Source organism: Polyodon spathula, chromosome 15, assembly GCF_017654505.1.
Source record: "Polyodon spathula isolate WHYD16114869_AA chromosome 15, ASM1765450v1, whole genome shotgun sequence".
Classification (NCBI taxonomy): domain Eukaryota; kingdom Metazoa; phylum Chordata; class Actinopteri; order Acipenseriformes; family Polyodontidae; genus Polyodon; species Polyodon spathula.
This window is the reverse complement of record NC_054548.1, coordinates 8,484,229-8,504,858: the sequence shown is the minus strand read 5'-3', so window position 1 is coordinate 8,504,858 and position 20,630 is coordinate 8,484,229. Positions and strand designations below refer to the sequence as shown.

At 38.7% G+C, this 20,630-nt stretch overlaps 1 protein-coding gene across 1 annotated transcript; it reads left to right on the top strand.

Annotated features, from left to right (window-relative positions):
• Positions 1 to 1,891: 1,891 nt before the first annotated feature.
• LOC121327471 (39S ribosomal protein L39, mitochondrial-like) lies at positions 1,892 to 10,333 on the top strand. The gene is made up of 10 exons (XM_041271538.1): positions 1,892 to 2,084; positions 3,304 to 3,510; positions 4,091 to 4,230; positions 4,593 to 4,692; positions 5,086 to 5,153; positions 5,664 to 5,776; positions 6,111 to 6,176; positions 8,629 to 8,782; positions 9,960 to 10,007; positions 10,131 to 10,333. The coding sequence occupies exons 1-10, from the start codon at positions 2,048 to 2,050 to the stop codon at positions 10,209 to 10,211; spliced, it is 1,014 nt and encodes a 337-aa protein (XP_041127472.1). The 5' UTR covers positions 1,892 to 2,047; the 3' UTR covers positions 10,212 to 10,333.
• The last annotated feature ends 10,297 nt before the right edge of the window (positions 10,334 to 20,630 follow it).

Genomic DNA, 20,630 nt, shown 5'->3' with positions numbered 1-20,630 from the left:
TTGGAGTAGTATAAAGCTTGGCAAAGTAGCGAGGACCATTATTGCACCTTCAGCGGGCGGTGGGTTGCCCACCACTACGTCACTGATAGGAAATACCTATCTTTGCTTAAAGTACTAGTAACACTTACAGCATGTTAACATGCATTCTATTTTCTCTTTATTGTGCTATTAAAAATTATATATTTCAACAGCAGTATGCATTTGCTGTTTGAGACATTCCAGTTTTTATTGTGATCATAATTACTATCTAAGTTTTTCATCTCTGTTTAATTAAGCTCAGATTAAAACCTGGAATGGCTCAAACTGCAATGCAATGGGAGTCAAATTACTATCCATGTAACTCAACGTGAGTTCTGCTTAATCAAAACCAGTCCTAAATTATGTAAATAGTGGCTGATATGAAACTGTGCACCTCTCTTCAATGCATTTTACAATTGATTAAATCACATAGGCTGGTGAAAAACCATGACTGACATATTATATAGTTAAACAGCTGCTGTTTAGACCTAAGCTGTTAGACAGTTTTCACAATAAGAGCCACAACAACGACAAGCCAGAAAAAACATAAACTTGTGAACGAATCATTGAAAAGTAGTCTTTGAAACTCTTTATCAAGGAAATAAGACTTACTTTACAACCAGTCGTTGTTTTGAGGAATCACAGAACACAGCTGTGAACTAAATTTTAAAGCAATTTTAAAGATAAGAGAAATGGAAATGGAAGAGTAACATAACAGCAAATAAAGCAGTCATATAAGGTCACAGGTCAAAGTGCAGAGTGGTGTATGATATAGGGGCTGTTGACAAAGCGGCTTACTTAAGGTCTTCAGTGAGATATTCTAGAGCTCAAGTAGCCTCATATGGCTTGAAAGCCATCAGTCTGGTCTGGTTTGGATCATTAAAATAGGTCCCAAGGGAGATATGCAATAAAGCTCAAAGAGCGCTTTGCCCTGCACTACTTATTTGTTTCACATGCTCACCCCCACTAAGCTCTCTGCTGTGTCCAGTCAGTGTATGGACAGAGCTTCTCTTAGCAAGGACATTTCTGTAACAAGATATCCGCTCAGTCTGTAGATTGCCCCTCTCCCATCATGGTCAGCCTTCCCCTGCATCTGCTTGTGGATTGAAGTTGCACAGCAGCTGGTTTCCTTTGACAGTATCCACTTCCAGAGCCTTGTACAATGGCTGCCATTGTTTATGTGAGGCACTGATAATATTAGGGGTTGAACTCATGAACCTCTGCACTACAGTCCACTTGCAATCTGATTCTTCTGTAATCTAACCACTGAGGAACTCAAACACCCTACCTTTCAAACTGCAGCCCAACACTCTCACTGAGCAACTCAAACACACTGCAACCAAGCACTCTCACCACTGAACAACTCAAACCTACTTCCTTCCATACTCAAACTAATGAGCTCCTAAACCACTTACTTACAAACTGCACCCCAGCATCCTCTGTACTGAGCTACTCAAACCTACCACTACTTAAACCCATACTGCAGCCCAGCGCTCAACTTTATAACCACTGAGATATATCTTTGGTTGTAAAATAAACTACAATGTATTTTCAACAGAAATATATGAATCCCAGCACTCACCGATTAGCTTCTCAAACTCACTACCTTCCAAAGTGCAGTCCAGTACTAATACTGAGCTACTCAAACTTACTACTGTCCACATTGCAGCCCAACAGTCTCAGAACTGAGCCACCCATAACCACTATCTTCCACGATGTAACCCAATTTTGAAAACAAAATACACCATGTTTCTTGGGTTAAAATCACTTCAAATTAGTCCACGGCGCTCTAGCAAAACAGTTCGCGTGCCAACAGTCTGCGCTAACCTAGGAACCATTGTTTCTTAGTTTTTGTATGCGTACCGGATAGGTTTTCAATGTTGCACAGAATAAGCATGGTACCTTACTGTAAATTACAGACTGTGATTAATTTGTAATAAATAAATAAATAAATAAAGCCTGTTGCACAGATAGTATCTAACCTGGAGTGAATATTTATTTCAAATAAACTCGCCTCCCACTGTGAACCATGGCCTGTCGGGTTGTGTCCCGTGTGTTGTCCTGCCGTAAGTATCTTTCATTAATGTCAGTTTACGTGGTTGTTCTGTTGAAAACCTGCTGACCTTGGGTTTGGGGTCTGCCTCTTTGAATGTGTTGTACAGCAGTAGTGATTTATATCTTCGTTATCTACTTGTAAACGCGGTAAATATTCTGAAGAGACCTAGCGATTAATGTTATAGATTTTATGTTAACGATTGATTTTTCGTAGTAAACGGCATGCATTGCAATACTGTAATTTATCGACAGGATTTGTCACGACTGACAAAGTATTGTAGCGGAAAATGTGGCACGATTTCGTTACCTTTGGTTTATTTTACATTATTTTGCCAGGTTTTTGTTTGCTGTGACGTGCAGCCTACATACGGCGCGGTATAGAGTAAATTAAGGAATTAAACAATTGACATAGTCAGTAATCTGTCACAAACGTTGACCAGAATTTACGATTCTTTATACAACAAACGTTCAGTACGGTTATTTACATATTTCACGCCACCGTGTTATTCTTTCAATGTCATTGAGTGGAAATGTTATTCAGTATTGTAGGAGAGTGAGGGTTTTAAGTATACTTTGAATCACTGCTGCAAAAAACAGTACATTTGGAAAAATTATATACATTAAAACAGCAGAATTTGTTGTCGGTTGTAGTGTTTTTATAAGCAGCACCTTGCCGTATTTGGTTAAAAATAGCAATTTCAGTCGTTCTATGTTGACGGAGCTTGTTCTACACAGTGTCCCACGTCAGTGGCAATGTCATAGTTATATACTGTATTATGCCTGTTAGGATGTTCTCTTCAAGCTTGTAATAGAGTGACAAATACAGCATTGTAACATTTTTGGATCATCTCCAGCTCATTGGCTCTGATTCTTTTGAGTTATCCTATGGAAGTGTTGGGAAGGCCAGTGCCTGTGACCTGTGAAAACGAGCACTGAGAAGGGTCCATGTTTGAGAGGTTTCAAAGTATTCAAGATATCATTTTGATTTGCGCAGCACACACACAATTGATTTTCTTGGTTAATAATATATCCGCATATTACCTATCATATCAATGACCATGGATTCATATTGACATTCCTTCAGTTTTTAAGAAATATATATATTTAGCATGTTCTATCATAATGTAACCCAGATCATTTGGATTTACTGCGAAGATGGATCTCATTTGTCTGCAGTATTCTTGTGCAACTTGCGTAACGTGTGTGTCTGCTGCTTGTTCTCCTCCCTAGGGTTTGCATCAAGCTCTTCTGCATCTCGCCTCTCCAGTGTGCAGCTCCAGCGGCTGCGCAACGATCTCTTCACGAGGGAGAAAGCACGGCAGCAGTCACTGACCCCTCGCATTGAGAAGATTGAAGTGAAGCTGGTCGGCAAGACGCACCCCGGGACTCTGTTTGTCATGAACAAAGGGCTCTCTACACCATACAGCTGTGCCAGGCGTGAGTACACAAACACTAGCAAATGCCTAAATTCTGTCACAACTGGATGAACAGTTCTCAAGAAATTAAAAATGTCAGTGTGACATATGTAAGCACTTTCATGTATAGGTGTGTCTCCACTAGATTCCCTGTCACTGGGGATAAATGTGCATTTATTAATTTTCAGGAACATGTAGTATGTGGACAGGAAAAGCAGGAAGTGTTGTTAGAATGCATTCTACTGTAACCTACTTTTAAAGAGTGAGCAATGGGGCATGTGCTTATTCTCATGGAAATAAACATGCAGTCTATTTACAGTTTTCTTTTACATTTCCTCTTATCTGATATTTAATAATAAAAAAAACCTGCTGCATATATTTACATTTTTGGAACAGGACAATGGAGGTGATTGATAATCTATGAACAGAACACAAAAAGCAGGTCTTGAAAAAAGACTCCTGCTCATATACTTGAGATGCCAATGCATGTTTGTTTATGAAGCTCAATGCAATGGTGTCAATTTTTTTAAAGCAGGATTGGTTTTACTAAATAGTACTGACAGTCTAATTGGGCTTCCCTGTGTACTTTTTTGTCCCTGCAGACTTGAGTGAATGGCACAGTAAGAACTCCGTACTGGCTCTGGTGAACGGGGAAGTGTGGGACATGCACTGTCTTCTCACCCAGTCCTGCGAGATCCAGTTCCTTACCTTCAAGGATGAGGACCCTGCGGAGGTCAACAAGGTGGGTGCTGCCATCTCTTCCACTGTCTCACTCTCGCTCACAGGATATGATGGCCTGGATTTCCCACTTCCCTTTCTTAAATTGTGTTGAAAATACCCCATCATTTAAGTTAAATATCCAAAAGAGTACAAGGGACATTTAGCATGAAAACATATGTTATTTTAGAATAAAGGGAAATAATTATAGAACGTGGGATTATTTCATCCTTTTTTGGACCTCAGCTAAATTAAATAAGTCATGCCTCATCATTACAGCACAGCTGAAATAGGGCATAGTTTTTCTACAGCTGTTCTAGGAGATTTTGCAGTTTTTCAGTACTTTAAGTGGTGGTGTTGAACCTGTGTGCTCTGCCTCTCCTCCAGGCATATTGGCGGTCGTGTGCCATGCTGATGGGACAGGTGCTAGAGTCTTCTTTTAAGGAAGAGTTCTCTGTGGAGCTGCTTCAGAGCCCTGAGGTGACAGGTGAGGGGATCTTTTTTTTCAGATCTAATTGATAATTCTGTATTTAGAAATTTGGAGAGTATATCAAGTCTCCCAAGCAGTCTGAATCTCACCTGAGTCTGGACTTCTTTCAAACGTTGCCTGTCATCCCTGATTTTTTTGAGCACATGACAATAATGTCAAACTCAACTGTTTTTAATTTTTTTGTTTTGTTTTTAATCAAACAAATAACTTAAGGCAAGATTTAAAAACTCTTATCTCAAAATCTGGAATCAGCTGTGACAGGGTAATCCAAGGTCTAGGAGCATAGCACACTTTCCCCCGTTTTGTATTGTAATTTCCTTCTGTGCCTGGTCTGCAGTCTTTGCCACACAGTCCTGGGCTGATCTGGGCCTCTTGTTGTTGCTTATTCAGTTCTCTCTGGAGCCTTTTGCTATGATGTTGTCCTGGACAGTCACTTAGATTCCTGGAACCCTTCAAAGGCAAGTAGAGTTGATGTCAAGATTTAACTGATTTCAATTGCATGTTAAACTTAATGTCAAATCATTTTTGTTATTTGAGAAAATGATGAGCAGGTTATGTCAGCAGACACTCTACAGCTGTGCCAGGTACAAATTCCTAAGTGTAAGTGTGACTGTCACTGGGGATAAGCATGTATTTATTCTAAATCTTGTATGAGAAGTCAACCAATTAAGAACTGTGTATAAATGTCATGCTGAGCATAGAACATATGGCACAATTCTAAAGTTAAAAAAAACAACAACCCTTTTATGTTTAATAAAAAATTCAGTTTGAGCAGGCTGCTGCATACTGTGGTCTTCTCACCCAAAAAGCTCCAGGTGACGTCGAGACACCCTACCCACAATGTATTAACTTATAATACGATTTGGCCCAATTTTCTGTCCGTTTCAATGCATCTGTTTGTGATGGAGGTCTCTGTGTCCTGCTGATTTCTGTGTGTGTTTTACTGTGTCCTTCTAACCGTCCCCCAGGAGAACCTGCGTGCTCTCACCAGAGCAGTCCACAGCCTGCTTCACCAGGACTTGCCCTTTGAACCCCTTGAGGTCCAGCCCAAGGTTGCCTTGGAAATGTTCCAGCACAATAAGTAAGTGGTCCACTGTGACTTAGTCCCAGCCCAGCTGCAGAGCTGCATTGAAACATGGGCTCCCTCTGAGAACAGGGGCACCGTCTTCTGTTTCCACTACAGAATGGGAAGCGAACCATGCTCTGAGTTACTGCTGGACAAAATTTTTGAGAATTTCCTGCTGTATTGCACAACAGGAGCAGGACTTGGTGGTGCCCAGACCGAGATGGGAAGCTTTCGTTACTCAGACAAACCATACAGCTAGTCCAAAAAAAAGAGGACAGTGTGAAATGGTTTTGCTTTTGTTTTAAATGTAATCCTCTACTAAAAACTCAATGTGTGCTTGTGTTTTCAGGTGTAAGCAGGCTCAGGTAGAGGAGAAGGCAGCCCACAGTCCTCAAGGAACAGTACGAGTGTACAGGTAAGAGGGACTGCTAAAACAGCCAGGGCTAGTGCTGGGTGGAGCAGCACGCCAATTTAGCCCTTCACACCGCCCTTCACTTCACTATTATTATCACCTCAAACATTTTAAATGACAGTTTTTCACACATTCCTAAAAACTGAATTCCTTCAAACAGAATCCTGCAGTCCCATGAGTCCTACATGCTTTAGATTGCTAGGCTTGTTAAAGTGCTACAGAGACCACTGTCCCAGGCTAGAAGTGGAAAAGCAAATTTCTCGACATGTTCTGCTTGTTCTCTGTTTTAATATTTGTTTATTTGCATTTTTATAGCACTTTTTATACAACAGCATCTCAAAGCTGACACATATGGCATGTAGATCGCTGTTTTTGTTTTGGTGTTTGTAAACATATCGCGTAATGTGTGGATGGTGTTAGCATGTTAAAATTTATTGTCATATTACATGTTTCCACGATATAAAAGAACTAACTGATATATATTATATATATATATATATATATATAGTATATAATATATATTATATATATATGTATATCTCAAGTTACATTAAAACCCACTAAGATAAGAAAGCCATTTTATAAAAGTACTCAGAACAGGTCATTCACTATTTAGTGTTAAAGTTAACAGCAAAAGATGAGCATCACTCAAAAATGTACTGTTTAATTATATATTCATTGCAGATGATAGTGGCAAGTCCACCAGAAAGAATAATTTAGAGAAGCCTCAAAGAAACATTGTCCTCTGCTCCAAGCAAAGTATTAGTTGAAGCTGAAATGTCCAGGTTAAAGTCCTTAATTAATTAATTAATTAAAGGCGCTTTATTAGAGAGAGATCTAACATTAAATAAAGCCAGATGTAAAGTTGTATTATCTGAAGGATGCAGTTGGGCAGAGGTAATAGGGATGTGAAAGTGATTACTAAAACAAGCACCACAGGGTCTGTTAAAAGGCAATAAACACTGTGGTTGGTAAGATATTTTTCTTTTTTTTTTTTTTTTAAATCATTCAGCACAGGGCAAAACTATTCATATCCCTTCCCCAGATCCTGGTTTAGAGTAAGAACATATAAAACTGCTATAAAAAAATAGGGTTTACAAAACTTGTAGCTTCTTGTAGAAGCCCATATACAGTCGGCACCACCTAATTGGGATACTGACAATCGGGATTTCTGCTTAAATGGGCTACAACTCTGGGAGACGGTTCTTCCCAGTGCTGTTTATGTCATTTAATTGGGACATCACTTTGTTTAATTTTTATACAGTATTTTTAAATGATGAACGGAGATCGCTTTACAGAGCAAGACAGGTTGCGTAGCGCAGCGCAGTGCACTGTGACTTGCGTAAACCACATTGAACTCTTGGTTGCTCGACTGCTGTTGCAAGAAAGTTGCTATGTCAACCTTGCCCTGTGATAAGATGTGATATAATTGTTTTTCATTTCATTTTGAAATAAACAGCAATTCATTTTGTTTAGGAATAAAAAGAAAAAAAAAAATAACCATAATGTGAAGTGATTTAATTGTTTTTCTTTTCATTAAGAAACAAAAAAGTGTGACTAAGGTCATCTTAACTGCCTCTGGTTTAATTGGGACAGCCGCTTATTCGAAATACTTCTGAGGCATTCCGATAAAGCGGCGCTGACAGTATTGATATGCTCTGAATTCACTTCCTGAGAGTATTTGCATGGCAGACTCGCTTGCGATTTTTAAAAGTAGGTTAAAAACATACTTTAATGATTAGATTTATTAGTGATAACTTTGTTATGAAAGGCGCTATATACAAACCTATTGTATTGTATTCTGAGACATTTGATTACATTAAATAGTCAAATAGATGCCCTTTTGTGTATATTGCTGAACTGGTAAGAAGTTTCAGGTGCAGTGAATATTATATGCCACGGAGTGGCAGCAGAAAGTCAGTTTTGGATCCAGCTGCAGGGGAAGCTGCATATAAGGATAGATTCATGCCTTTATAGAGAAAATGTTATATTAATATGCTTCATTTTATGATTTTGTAAATCTGGAGTTTTGTTGCTCCAATTATTATTTTTCCTCTTTACCATTATCTACCTGGCATTATCTTGAGTTTGTAGATTCCTTGTCCTTTTGTGTTACCTGGGTATGGTAATGCTATGAAGTAGGTTATTTAGGGGCCAGCAGAGTTTAAAGGTCACATTATTATCTGATTTCTTTGAAATCAGGAAGTATCCTAAAGTAATCTTCAACTAGGATTCTACAGACTCAGATAATGCCAGGTGGTTTCTGATGAAGAGAAAGAATGATTATTAAAAATCAATGTTGGAACAACAGAATGACTGTAAAAATGTTATATATTTGAAGCTACCTAACACTGGTGAAGGCACTGTTTGTAGTATTTGTCAGTTTGACTTTATTACAGGTTACTGATGGAGAGGTTCTGTATCTGAGCAAGCTTGTTCTGTTTTTCTCTTTAAGATGCAGAGACTTTGTGGATTTGAGCGATGGGCCCCACATTCCCAGGACAGGGTTCTGCTCTCAGTTTGAGATAACTGCAGCCCACAGCCTGGGACCTGGTCCCTGGGGACAAGTGCGCAGATTCCAGGGGCTCTCCCTTCCTCGGCAGCTACAGGTAAGAGGCTGGACAGACGAAGACAGGAGAGGGACAGTGGATAACATGGGCTCCTATCATAATCCAAGCATAGTGTTTCTGAGTTTACAACCTCAGATTAGAATACCATAGTTGTATAAACTCCCTGATTTGAATGTGTGGTAGAAACGTCGTCTTAGACTTTGTAGTAATCCAGCAAGCTGTATTAGGGCAGAGATCCTATGTGTAAAGATGGAGTTGATAGCAACCTTATTTCAGATGCTGTTAGAGCAGAGAGAATTAGAAGAAAATAACCCCCTTAGCAGTTTGAGCTGGTTAATATAGTAGCAGAAATAACTACTTATAACAAGATTTACCTGGTTGATTCTGACTTCATACTTAGTCGTGTTGTTGAAATATCTCTTGGGCAAACACAAAAGTTGGAGTCTTGGTGCAAGTATCTAGAAGCTGCTTTAAATTAAATGCTTCTGTGAGCAGATCAGTTTATATGTATTAAGGTAGCTTAATTTACTGTGCATGTATTGAAATTTGTTTAATTTGTCTCATTATGTTTTTGCTGCACTTAATTGGCATATTGATTGAATTAAATATAAGGGCCTTATAGATTTACATATTTATATGTAAAAGTTTATAATAAACCAACTTTGTTTCTGTTTGATGGCTGTCAGAGTTCTAGCTTTAGATTTTTGCTGACATAAATCTATAAATAAAGAAAAATGAATATCTCTTAACATATTTTTTTTATGCTTTCTACATTGTCTCAAACCCCGTCCTGGGTCCCCCACTGTGCCTTCTGTTTTTTTTTTTTATTCCAACTGAGCTCTCAATCACTTAATTAAATCCTTAATTGAACTAATAATTTGCTTAATTAAACCTTTTTATTGTTTTCAGCTTTAAAAAGCTGCTGAGTTCAAGTTACTTATAAAATGTTGGCTGCACAAATTCAGTGTAAATGTTGTCTGTTTTAAATTTTCCTTTCGGTTTTACCCAAAACTAGCTGTACGTCAAAAACATAAAAAAAAATGAACTGATCATAACCAACTTGCATTCTTCAATTGATCAAATCCAGATTTTTATTCAACCCATTGAACCTGTTACGGGTATGGACTGCTATGTAATTGGGAATCATCCCTCTCTAAGTATGGGATGTAATACACTATGCACTTAATTGTGTGGAACTTAATTGTTTGTCTTCTAGGCTTTCCATACAATCTGGGAGAGGATAAGGACAAGAGCAGAGAGACTGGTAAGTACTCGTCCAAACCTTTAAAACACAAAGCAAACTCCAAAGACCTGAACGTGTTTTTGCAGTTGACTGCACTTTCTTTTGCTGTCCATGAACCCTATGTCTCTCTGTGGTCTTCTCAAGGTGGAAGTCAGAGCTCCGTCCCAAGCGGCTGTGAGCACCAGCGTCCCTGCTGAGAGGAGTCTTCCTGAATCCCAGCTTTAGCACACCCTGTCCGTGAAGAAGACTGACCTGTGCTGGGGCTTGCATTACCATATTGTATATTTTATAAGGACTGTAATCACTACATTTTCTCTTCAGAAAATAAATAAAACGCAAAAAAAGGATTTCTCAGCTGTGCGGTAGAGTTTTTTTAATTAATTTTTTTACTACTCCTAATAATAAATTCTGTAATCTCTAGGCATATCCAAATGTACGGCATAACGGTGTGTAGCGAGGGACCACTGTGTTATTTCACTGTGCTTACAATGCTTGCCTTTGCTGTGCTTTAACCATGGTACATAAGCATCTCCATGAAACTGCAGCTATCTGTGTTGTCTTTGTCCTTGGATGTATCCCTGTGACAGAGAGCGAATTAATCCAAGTAAACAATCTCCTTCCCAACCTTTGAGGGTGCTGTGGAACAGTGTGTCCTATACTGGATGGTTTGGCAGTTCATTCCAGGGTCAATCGGAAGCCAGTCATCCAGGAAGAAGGCGGATCCACAATACCAGAAGTCATCTCCTTAATGCGGTAGGCGATGTGTCAGTCACGGATTGGAGGGTACGTGATTGGCCGCGCCATCGAAAGAGTGCGTGACTGAGGGTTTTTAGGGGAAGTGGCCAAGCTATCTGTTCCTTTGTTGTGGTTACTGAAAGGACCCATTTAGGAAACGGAAGTAATTAATTATCATTAGTGTTTTGTTTGTTTAATTGTGATAATTAGTTGTCTTTTGTCACTGTAAGACGGCTAAGCACTAGCCGGCACCAAAACTGTTGCCTTTCACCCCACCTGCACTCGAGCACACACTGTCTGGAGAAGTGATTTTGTCTGTGTTTGGTGTAGTTCTAATGTGTCATATTATTTCAGGACTGAAACCCTTGTTTTGCACAGAGCGATACACATGGCTGTGTAGAGCCCGTGCTTATTATTTAATGTTGACATACAACCCAGCCAAATAAAGGAGCTGTTTCATTGAAGTTTTGCTGTCTTGTGTGTGTTATTCCTGAGCACTGCACCAACTACACCTGCACACTGCAAGCCACTGCCACAATCCCCCATCTGGGACCCATCCCCACCCTCTCTTCCAGTTCTGCTGCTTCAGTGCATGCTTTCTCCCCAGCATATACACCCTGATTCATCAGAGTGGTCTCTATAGACCACGTCTCAGTCTTTACCTCTTGTCTAATTGACATGCCTGTGTTATTGTAGAGAGCAATGCACTTAGTTAGCTAGAGTCAGATTCATTCAGTTTATTCGCTTTGCGATCTCCAGAGACACCTCCAAAAGGAGGGTGTCAGCAAATGGTCTGAAACATGACATGTCTGGAAAACTCATGTTCTAACAGACACCTGCCAAAAGTATAATCTGTTATTCACAGAGGATATCTTTAAATCTCAGCTCAAAGTCGTGCTATTTTCCCTCCTAGAACCTGTTGTTGAAGCTTGCCACGTTTCAAGTGCAATGCTACGGAAAAGAGCTGTTGGCAAGCAGCACATTATTTTCTGTGAAGGGCACATTGTCAATTATCGAGTAACATGAAAATGTAAATGTGGTAATGTCATTTTGTTGGCTGATCTGGATCACTGCAGTTCAGCATCATTATAGGAAAGTTAGACTCCACAGCTTCATGTTTCACTGCTGGTAAGTTTAAAGTTGTTTTTGATGTTGGAAACCTGTAGAAACTCGCTGCACAGAGCTGCACATCCACCCACAGAAGCACATTGCTGTGTATTTGCATTTACTATGCTTATACTATACATTGAGCTTAGTGTTCTGCACTAAGCTCAATGTTTCACTATAGTTCTCTGTGCTTTACTGTACTTTATCAAGGTATACCTCAGTAAACTCGTGTCCAAGTGCCAGTTCAAAGAAAAGAACAGTTTGTGTTTTAATGTTGTTTTTTTATGTAATGGTATATCTTACATGACAGCTGGAATTATGTTTGGGAATGAGAGTGACACAAGGATGTTTGTCTTTGTCTTGAAGAACATTAACCATCTGAAAGTGGCAACGCTGCTACGCTGGGGTTTGCTGACTCACAACCCCAGTCATGGACAGCATTAACATTTTTCAGAGCAAGTGATCTCCTAAACACTCCATCCCTCCCACTGTCAACCCGATTCTATAAAGCGTCTTTCATGAACCAGCGATAACAAACAACAAGCAGGGTATAGTGAAATGCAACAAGGACAAAGCAAGCATGATAGGGCAACACTAGACGAAACAGTAAAAGCTGCATTCATATATAGCAGATCTGTCTCCCTTGCTGTCAAGTAGTCCCTAGACCTTCTAACTAACTTGTATGGGGGACACATGTTGTATGTTAGCTATGTAAAAATGATGGAGCAAAGCTATCAATATCTTTTATTGCAGAATTGTCAATCCCTTGTGTAACGCAGCAGTAGCCAGTGAAGTGGAGCATGTGCTTGCATAATGTGTCTTTTCAGTACTCATTAGGCTGATACTGAAATCAATATGTTTTACCTTATAATTTATTATTGACTGTTTTTGAAGTTATGGATTAATTCTGCCTTGTCACACTACTGCTGTCAGACAGTATCCGTGATACAAAGTGCAATGCTGTTAAGCAAAATAGACGGTATAGTACATGGCTTATACCAGTAATATCATTTGAAGAATCTGGGTAAGACCAGTGTTCTAATGTAGGCTACTGTAACAACCTTCTGGAGCACTGATTGAAACTCTAAACAGCCAGTCAGACAGGAGGCACTGGATGGTGGTGTGTGTTCAGCAGGTAGGAGCTCATTCTTTTAATGTTACAGAGACAGTATCAGTAATAATGCTAAACAGGTTTACTCAGATACCCTTGAGAAATATTAGTTTGTTGAAAGCTTCAAAAAGAAAAAGACAAATCCATACTGTATTCAGATTACAGAACTGATTTGTACACGTTATACTTTAATTTGGAAGTTCAGATTATACAACCACCACATTACAGTCTGAACTACTGTTTCCTGGGTACTAAAGCAAGCTGTAATGTGGTACTGGTGTGTAGCTACAGTTATTATTCTTTTGTCTATGTTCAACACAAGACTTAATACAAATAAATAAAAAGGAAATGTATAAAAAAAAAATTGAAAACCTGGACCCTTATGGGTGTTTTAGATGTTCACTTGGTAAAATATTCCATGCATTTATACCCCCTGTGTAAAAAAGTGCTTCCTACCTTCTGTTCTGAATTTAGCATAAGCTATTGTGTCAACTTCGTTTTCAATGCATTAACAGTTTCCTATTGGGTGCATTTAGTGTTATATAGCAGCACATGTATTTCCTGTCTTAGTTGGGGGGGAGGCAGTGAGGGGGTTTCCAGCACTGTGACTCAGTCTCCCGTTATCCTCCCACTCATTCCCTTTATTCCCCTTGCATCAGAGATTCTCAGAAGGCAGCCCCCAGCACAGGCTTAATGCTAACCCACAGGAGTCATTGATTCAGCTCAAAACCCCTATCACGATTAGCATTAACCCCGGACTGGAGCTCCAGAGTGAACAGTCCTGAGCTTCTTGACAAGGCATTTGCTGCAGTACTGTGACATTCCTGCAGGGAAAGAGAGAGAGAGAGAGAGAGAGAGAGAGAGAGAGAGAGAGAGAGAGAGAGAGAGAGAGAGATTCATGATGTTGTATCATTTTAAATGCATTTAGTCGTATTTGTGTACTTCACTTTGCGTGATTGAGTATGTGTTGCATGTAGCCCCAAAGGACCCTGGAGAGGGAATTTAAAGAAACAAATTCCCAATAGACTGTCCTAAATTAACTGAGTGAACTCTCAAGGCTGTGATCGTCGGCAGATGATGTGTTAATTAAATCAAGATAAATATCACTCCACTCCAACACTATCAATGAAACACAGCTATTAACAATTAACAATATCTGTAGGCTTGTTCAGGTTTGGATCACTCATTTTAGAAATCCACTGACACTAGTTGATGGAGGAGGAAGGGATTTTATTTTTTTTTATCTGGTGGCTGTTTGTGTCTAGTTTGCTGCATGTTGTGGCAGGAAGCAGGGGGGGGGGTCTCCCTAATTTTAGGGACTCTTGGTTCTCAAGAGACTGCAGATAAAAAAGTACTCTCTTACTCTCTCTCTCTCTCGTTCTCTCTCTCTCGTTCTCTCTCTCTCTCACACACACACACATTCAATATTTCCAAGCAGATAATGGTTTTGACAGAGCTATTTCTGTCATAATACAATATGAACTACTGAACTATTTAGAACAAACATGAGATGAGTACAAACTAGTAGGGTGTAGAAACAACAACGCAAGTACTAAATCTTTAAAATAGCCCATCTGCACAAGTTTCGGGGGTGTGGTATTTTCCAAAAACTGTTTTCTCTGTCTGTAATCTCACCCACCAGAACTGGTAGGTTATCTTGTGTAGTTATGCATCTAAGTTTCAATGTATCTTGCCAAAATTATTTATACATCCTTTATACAATGCTGAGTTTACAGTTGTTTACTGTCTACTGTAAGCCAGACAGCTCAGACAGGTAAGCAGCAGCTCTGACTATAAAAGTGTTCACACAAGATAGTTCCAGCACCACTAGGTAAGCATAACTGACAAAGTGTTTTTGCCTATAGTATCTCTCCTGATTGCACCACTCAGAGACAAACAGTATGTGTGTGTGTGTGTATTTCTTTCTTTGGCTTCTTGTGCAGGACACCCTGTCATATGTTATTGCTTTTGTCTTTACATGAGGCACTGAATATTCCCTCGCTACGAGTGGGTGTCAGTCAAACTAAAAATGCCTCAGAGAATGGGTGATGATTTTTAATTTCCTATCACAGGGGAATTAAAATAAAAGTTATTTGCTAAATTTAGCTTCACAGTAACTATTGACAAAAATATTGTGTTTTTCTTAACGTCCTCTTCGATTTCAGTTTCATTCTCAGCACCTGCAGTTTCATTCCCCACACTGGCATTTTTATTTAATGTATTATTTTCCATACTGTCAATACTGAGGTCTTCCCAGAGATCAGATGTTTCCATTTCCCTGCTTTTAATTTTAGTTTATTAAACCTGACTTGCACTCAGCAGTCTAAGGCTAGAATTATTGGTCACACCATTCCAATATTCACCCAGACACTCCTGTCTTCCACACTGCAGCCCAGCATTCTGACCTCTGAGCTTCCACACTGCAGCCCAGCATTCTGACCTCTGAGCTACTCAAAACCTCTACGTTCCACACTGCAGCCCAGCACTCTAACCTCTGAGCTACTCAAAACCTCTACGTTCCACACTGCAGCCCAGCACTCTAACCTCTGAGCTACTCAAAACCTCTACGTTCCACACTGCAGCCCAGCACTCTAACCTCTGAGCTACTCAAAACCTCTACGTTCCACACTGCAGCCCAGCACTCTAACCACTGGTCTGAAAGGAATCAGTGTGAGGGTAAAGGCAGATGGCTACCTCCCTTCCAAGCTGCTGTGACATCATCCAGATGTAATGAACCCTGTGGGCTGCTGTCATTGATGATAGGCTCAATGCCATACTCATGAAAGGACGGTAGAGAATGGAACTTTTCATCGGTTTCCTGCACACTCTTGACACATAGTTGGTTACGTACTTTCAACCTTTACAAAAGTCTGATTTTCTTTTTGTATTTCTAACCTAATTAAATGTAATTGTGCTTTACCACGGCAAGGTATGTTGTTTAAGTGAATACTGTATGCACAAAGCGTGATTACATTTTAGTCCCATGACATTATTAATATACAAGCTTCTAAACAATAGCCCCCATACCCCCTTGCCTGCTTTATAGCTGAAACAGAGTATTATTATCCATATACCTAGCATTCACTAAACTGAGGTGATCCAATACAGTCTCCAACAATCTAATCACATGGTCTTTCTGTAAACTGCTTACTTACTGTTATAAACAAAGTAGAACTTCTTTATTATAAATAGCTCACTATTAGTGCATCAAGTCTGTAGCAATTCTGTACAGTGGTCTGATAGCAGGCAAGTTAAACAGTGGAGGGCATATAGCTGTTGTACCTAGAATATTTGCACTCGGTACTAGAATTATTAACTGAGTAGAGCAATAGTGGGGAGTCAGGGATACAGTAAATTCAACATAAAAATAATTAGCCTCCCAGTCCTTCAGCTCTAATCATTGAGCTCACAGTTTCTCGGCTGTTAGGGCCATATCGCCTTACTGCCCTTCAGCACTGCTAGGTCACACTGCCTCCCAGTCCCTCAGCTCGTATCACTGTGTCACACTGGTCCCCCTACTCTCTGTTTAAACTTTATGTGTTACAGGCCACAGAGAGAGTCCAGTAATGTGTATTGCCAAGGTTTCTCCAGGCCCTGGCTACACTACATTTTGAGGCACTAGAAATGATTTACTGTGTTAAGCTAGAAAAAGGAAGAAAAAGCATGTTACCTGAACGCAGCCACAAACCTCCCCTTCTCGCAGCCAGCAGCATAGTCAGGCTGCCGCCACAGCACAAACTTTGTGTCTCTGTCATCCTGCCTTTGATTTCTTTGTCTCTGATGCACCCAGTTTTGCCTAACCTGATGAGGGAATGGATCTTGATTGGAGGTTCACTCAGTGCCCACCACTAAACTGCACTCACATAAGTAAAAGGTTTGCGCTCAAACATTCGACTCTCTTTTATAAGTCAGGATGAGTCATCCAAAATCCCCTCATCTCAGTAGCATTGCGAAGCTTCAGTAGCAAAAAAGGGACTAGCTGCTCACTTAAAAAATAAGTATTTAAATATGCTGCTGTCTTTGGGGTGAATTACATTTGACGTAAGACTTCTAGAATTTGATAGATTTACAACAACAGAAGTTACATATTTTGTAAATGAATCAGAATTTGTTTTATTGATACCTGTAGCCCCCAGTTGCCCTTAAACTGAAGGAAATGAACACGTGAACTGAGCGCTAATCACTTATTTAATTTATCCTACTTCTTAATTATCCAAATCATTGTGATAATACAAATCTTACAAAACAAAATAAAAAACAAAAACATATTGAATAAACATTCTGTAAAATTAGTATTTCAGTTATCAATACTTAAAAGTTTCTATTTATAGCCTGTTAATTAGTAATATATAGCCCTAATTTACACTGACTCTCCCAATTAAATAACAACACTGATCTATTTGTAGTTATAGACAGAAACATATATTTTGGACTATATGGGACAATAATTGCCTCTTTTATTATATGGCATTAACATGCATCAATATATTTATATATATTTAGTAACATATAACTAGGGTTCTTTTCCAGTTTGTTAAAGATTGGTTGCATCTTCAATGTCTAATGATCCACTCAGAGATCTTAGCAGTGAGTACATCATCTCATGTGCAAGCATGCAGATGCCGAAGAGTGGTCCTGGTGTCCACCTGAGTTGCCTTGTCAGAAGGGTTGCACAAGTTGAGCAGCTATTAAAAGTAAAGCACCGATGCAGATGCAAACAACAAAGGAACTGAAAGATTGAGAGATTGTAGTTATTTATTGACCTGTTACTGCCTCCTAGGTAGTTAATTAGAATGATAAAAACACTTTTTAGACGGTATTGTCTGCATTAAAACATGCAGTATATAGTGATATTTTCTAACCTGGTATTTATCCTATGATGTAAGTGGAAAACAATCCAATAAGTTATTATAACAACAAATCTGATCCACACTTGAGGCATCTACCTGTGTTTGAAAATGTTCAATAAAGATCACTGCTATTTAATTTGATGTACTGATAATTAGAAAAATGTAGTCCATTAATATACTGACAAGTAATGCACATATTCCATATGGAAGGCAGATCTACAGCATGCAGGTGGTGCATGTATTTAAAGAGAACTAGAATGCAGGCTTGTGAGTTCTGGGTTTTGAGATCATACATGCCCTTTGACCTCATCCTCCTGACAAAGGCTTTCCATATGTCTTATTGTGACCTTTCAATCCACTCAGGTCTCCACTTCACAGTGCACATATTTTCCAACCATAGTGCTGAGGGGGGTCCAGTATCACTGATGATGATTAGCATTTTAAATATCTTTATTTTATTTTTTTTTAAATTGCAAAATTGTTTCAATTGGTTTTGATGTTTCCCTGCTAATGTGGTTATTGGTAATACTGGATATGGATAGACTACCAAAATGTAAAATTAAATGACAGTGAAATAAACATGCATTTTATTCAACTGCTATAGCTAAACTGCGAGTGCTGTATCTCTGCACAACACACACAATAGTGAGGGACATGGGCTTATATACACAGAGACATCGTATTCTCCTGAGCATGTCATGGGAGCGCATTTTGTATATCTTCTATATTTAAAGGTAGTATTTTACATGTGATTCATAAAATTGCTGGCAGGTTATTTTACTAGCAGGCAATGGTTTTAGATGTGATTTTTCATCACAAATTTTATCATGAAAGATTTAATCTTACCACTTTTTTTGCCATACGCAAATAAGCTGTGTCCTATACTTAAGGCACTGTCTTTACTCTGAGACGCTATGTCTTCTAATAGAGTTGTAGATGCAAATGAGAGGATACAAAGGTCTATATTTACTCCCCAGGAAGCCACAGTTTTAAAAAATAAAGTTCTTAGAAAGGCATTTCAATTGTTTGGATTGTAAATAGTGGCAGTCTAGAAAAAACTGTGGCTCGATCTGTTCTGATGATCATGCCCAAGTGTAACATCAAGCAAGTATTTCAAATTTTTTTCAGTGATTATATGAGCCAAAGAATTATACGAGCCAGTATTTTAAACAGCATAAAGCCCTTCTCATCCTATACCATATGCAATAAAAGTATCGATAGTTACAACATCTGAAGATTATAATTCTACTTAAAATAATATTTTGTAAAAAAAATACATAAAGGTAGTTAAAGTTAATACAAACGAGAATCTTTAATAGTTATAAAAAATGACTAGCATCGTTGCATATGATACCACATACTGTACAATGGGTACAAATTGGTTAATTTAGGATATTCAAATAAAACCATGTGGTTTTGTTCTGTATGTTTATGTAATTACTTATTCTGAAACACAAAAAGGTAATGCCACATTTTTTACAGGTTCATGTAACCTTGTCGATTCAGCTCCTGTGCCACCTTCATTCTCACTACCAAAGGCTCAGCCAGGTTCCTTAGATAACAGTGATGATCCATTGTCAATGAATGGCACAATACAACTTTATGAATTAGATGAAAAATATGCTAATGAGAACATTGGTCTCAAATGGCCTATTATCCTAATGTCGTGATCCTGACTATTTTATGACAGTACATTCCATTTTGTTTATCAGTGGATTAAATATTGTTATGATAAAGCAGGCAGTAAGTTTATTGCATATGACCCAAAGTTAAAGTAACTGGGTCTGTAAAGCTATGAAAAAAGTTGCACTGAACTTACAAATCAGCCTATAGAGGCAAACGGGGCTCTTCGAGGGCTGCTGCTGCTGTTACTGAGATAGTTATGGCAAACATGATTGGTGAAAAATAATGTTTTCCATTAGACAGAAAGCATAAACAATTCCTTTACAGCGAATAAATACAATCTATATAAAACCAGAAAACCATAAATTAAATTATTGTTCTGAATTCCCCCAGAAAGTTAAATATGTAATAACAAGAACACTGACTCGCTCTGAAAGCCATTACTTAGGCATTAGGTTCTTTTTAAGAGTTTTTTTTTTTTTTTTGTCATTTTATACTGTGTTGGGTATATGCAGTGCACAGTAGATGCAATATTTGTGGTAACTGCAATTAAGTTGCATTTAAGTTCCACTTGAATCTGGTTGGTTTCTGTGTTTACATGTTAACAATTTGACAGTCCAGTTATAGATAAATAAGTGATTGCAGGACATGTGATGTAATAGATTCCAAACTGCTTCTGCAACCCCTGGTAGTGATTTATTAAATTTGAAGTACATAGCCAACATCAAACAATGTAATGTGCATCTACAAAACTGATCAAATAGGTTATGGATTTCAAGAACACGTGAAAAACTGTAAGTAAACCAGCAACCATGTGTTCCCAAAGCAAGTGTCGTTACCACTGCACAAAAGAGCTGGTTTGCTCAGGCAGTCGTAGTCTGTGACTATGTCCTACCTGAAGAGGTTAAGGAAGCTTTAAAGGCAGGCTACCGGTTATATTTGTTTTACCAAAAGTCCCGAAGTACCACTGACACAAAATACACAGTTAACATAACAACATATCAAGACAATTTAATCTTTTAGACTTCTTAAATTTGAACAGATGCGTCATTCTACAGAAATGGGACAAACTGAGTCCTCACCTCAAAGTGTATTTAAATAAAAAAAAAGGTTTGTCGGACGCAATATACATATGTTTCTTTTGTTGTTTTCACTAACATTGAGGAAATATGCATCATTATTTTTGTGCAATATTAACATTCGAGGGTGATTTTTTTT

What these genes read in the sequence shown, in the direction of transcription:
- LOC121327471 (XM_041271538.1), top strand. Translation starts at nt 2,048, where the DNA reads ATGGCCTGTCGGGTTGTGTCCCGTGTGTTGTCCTGCC. An exon ending in ACCCTGCGGAGGTCAACAAG is followed by an intron (nt 4,231 to 4,592) that starts GTGGGTGCTGCC and finishes CCTCTCCTCCAG; the next exon opens with GCATATTGGCGGTCGTGTGC. An exon ending in TCAGAGCCCTGAGGTGACAG is followed by an intron (nt 4,693 to 5,085) that starts GTGAGGGGATCT and finishes TTGCTTATTCAG; the next exon opens with TTCTCTCTGGAGCCTTTTGC.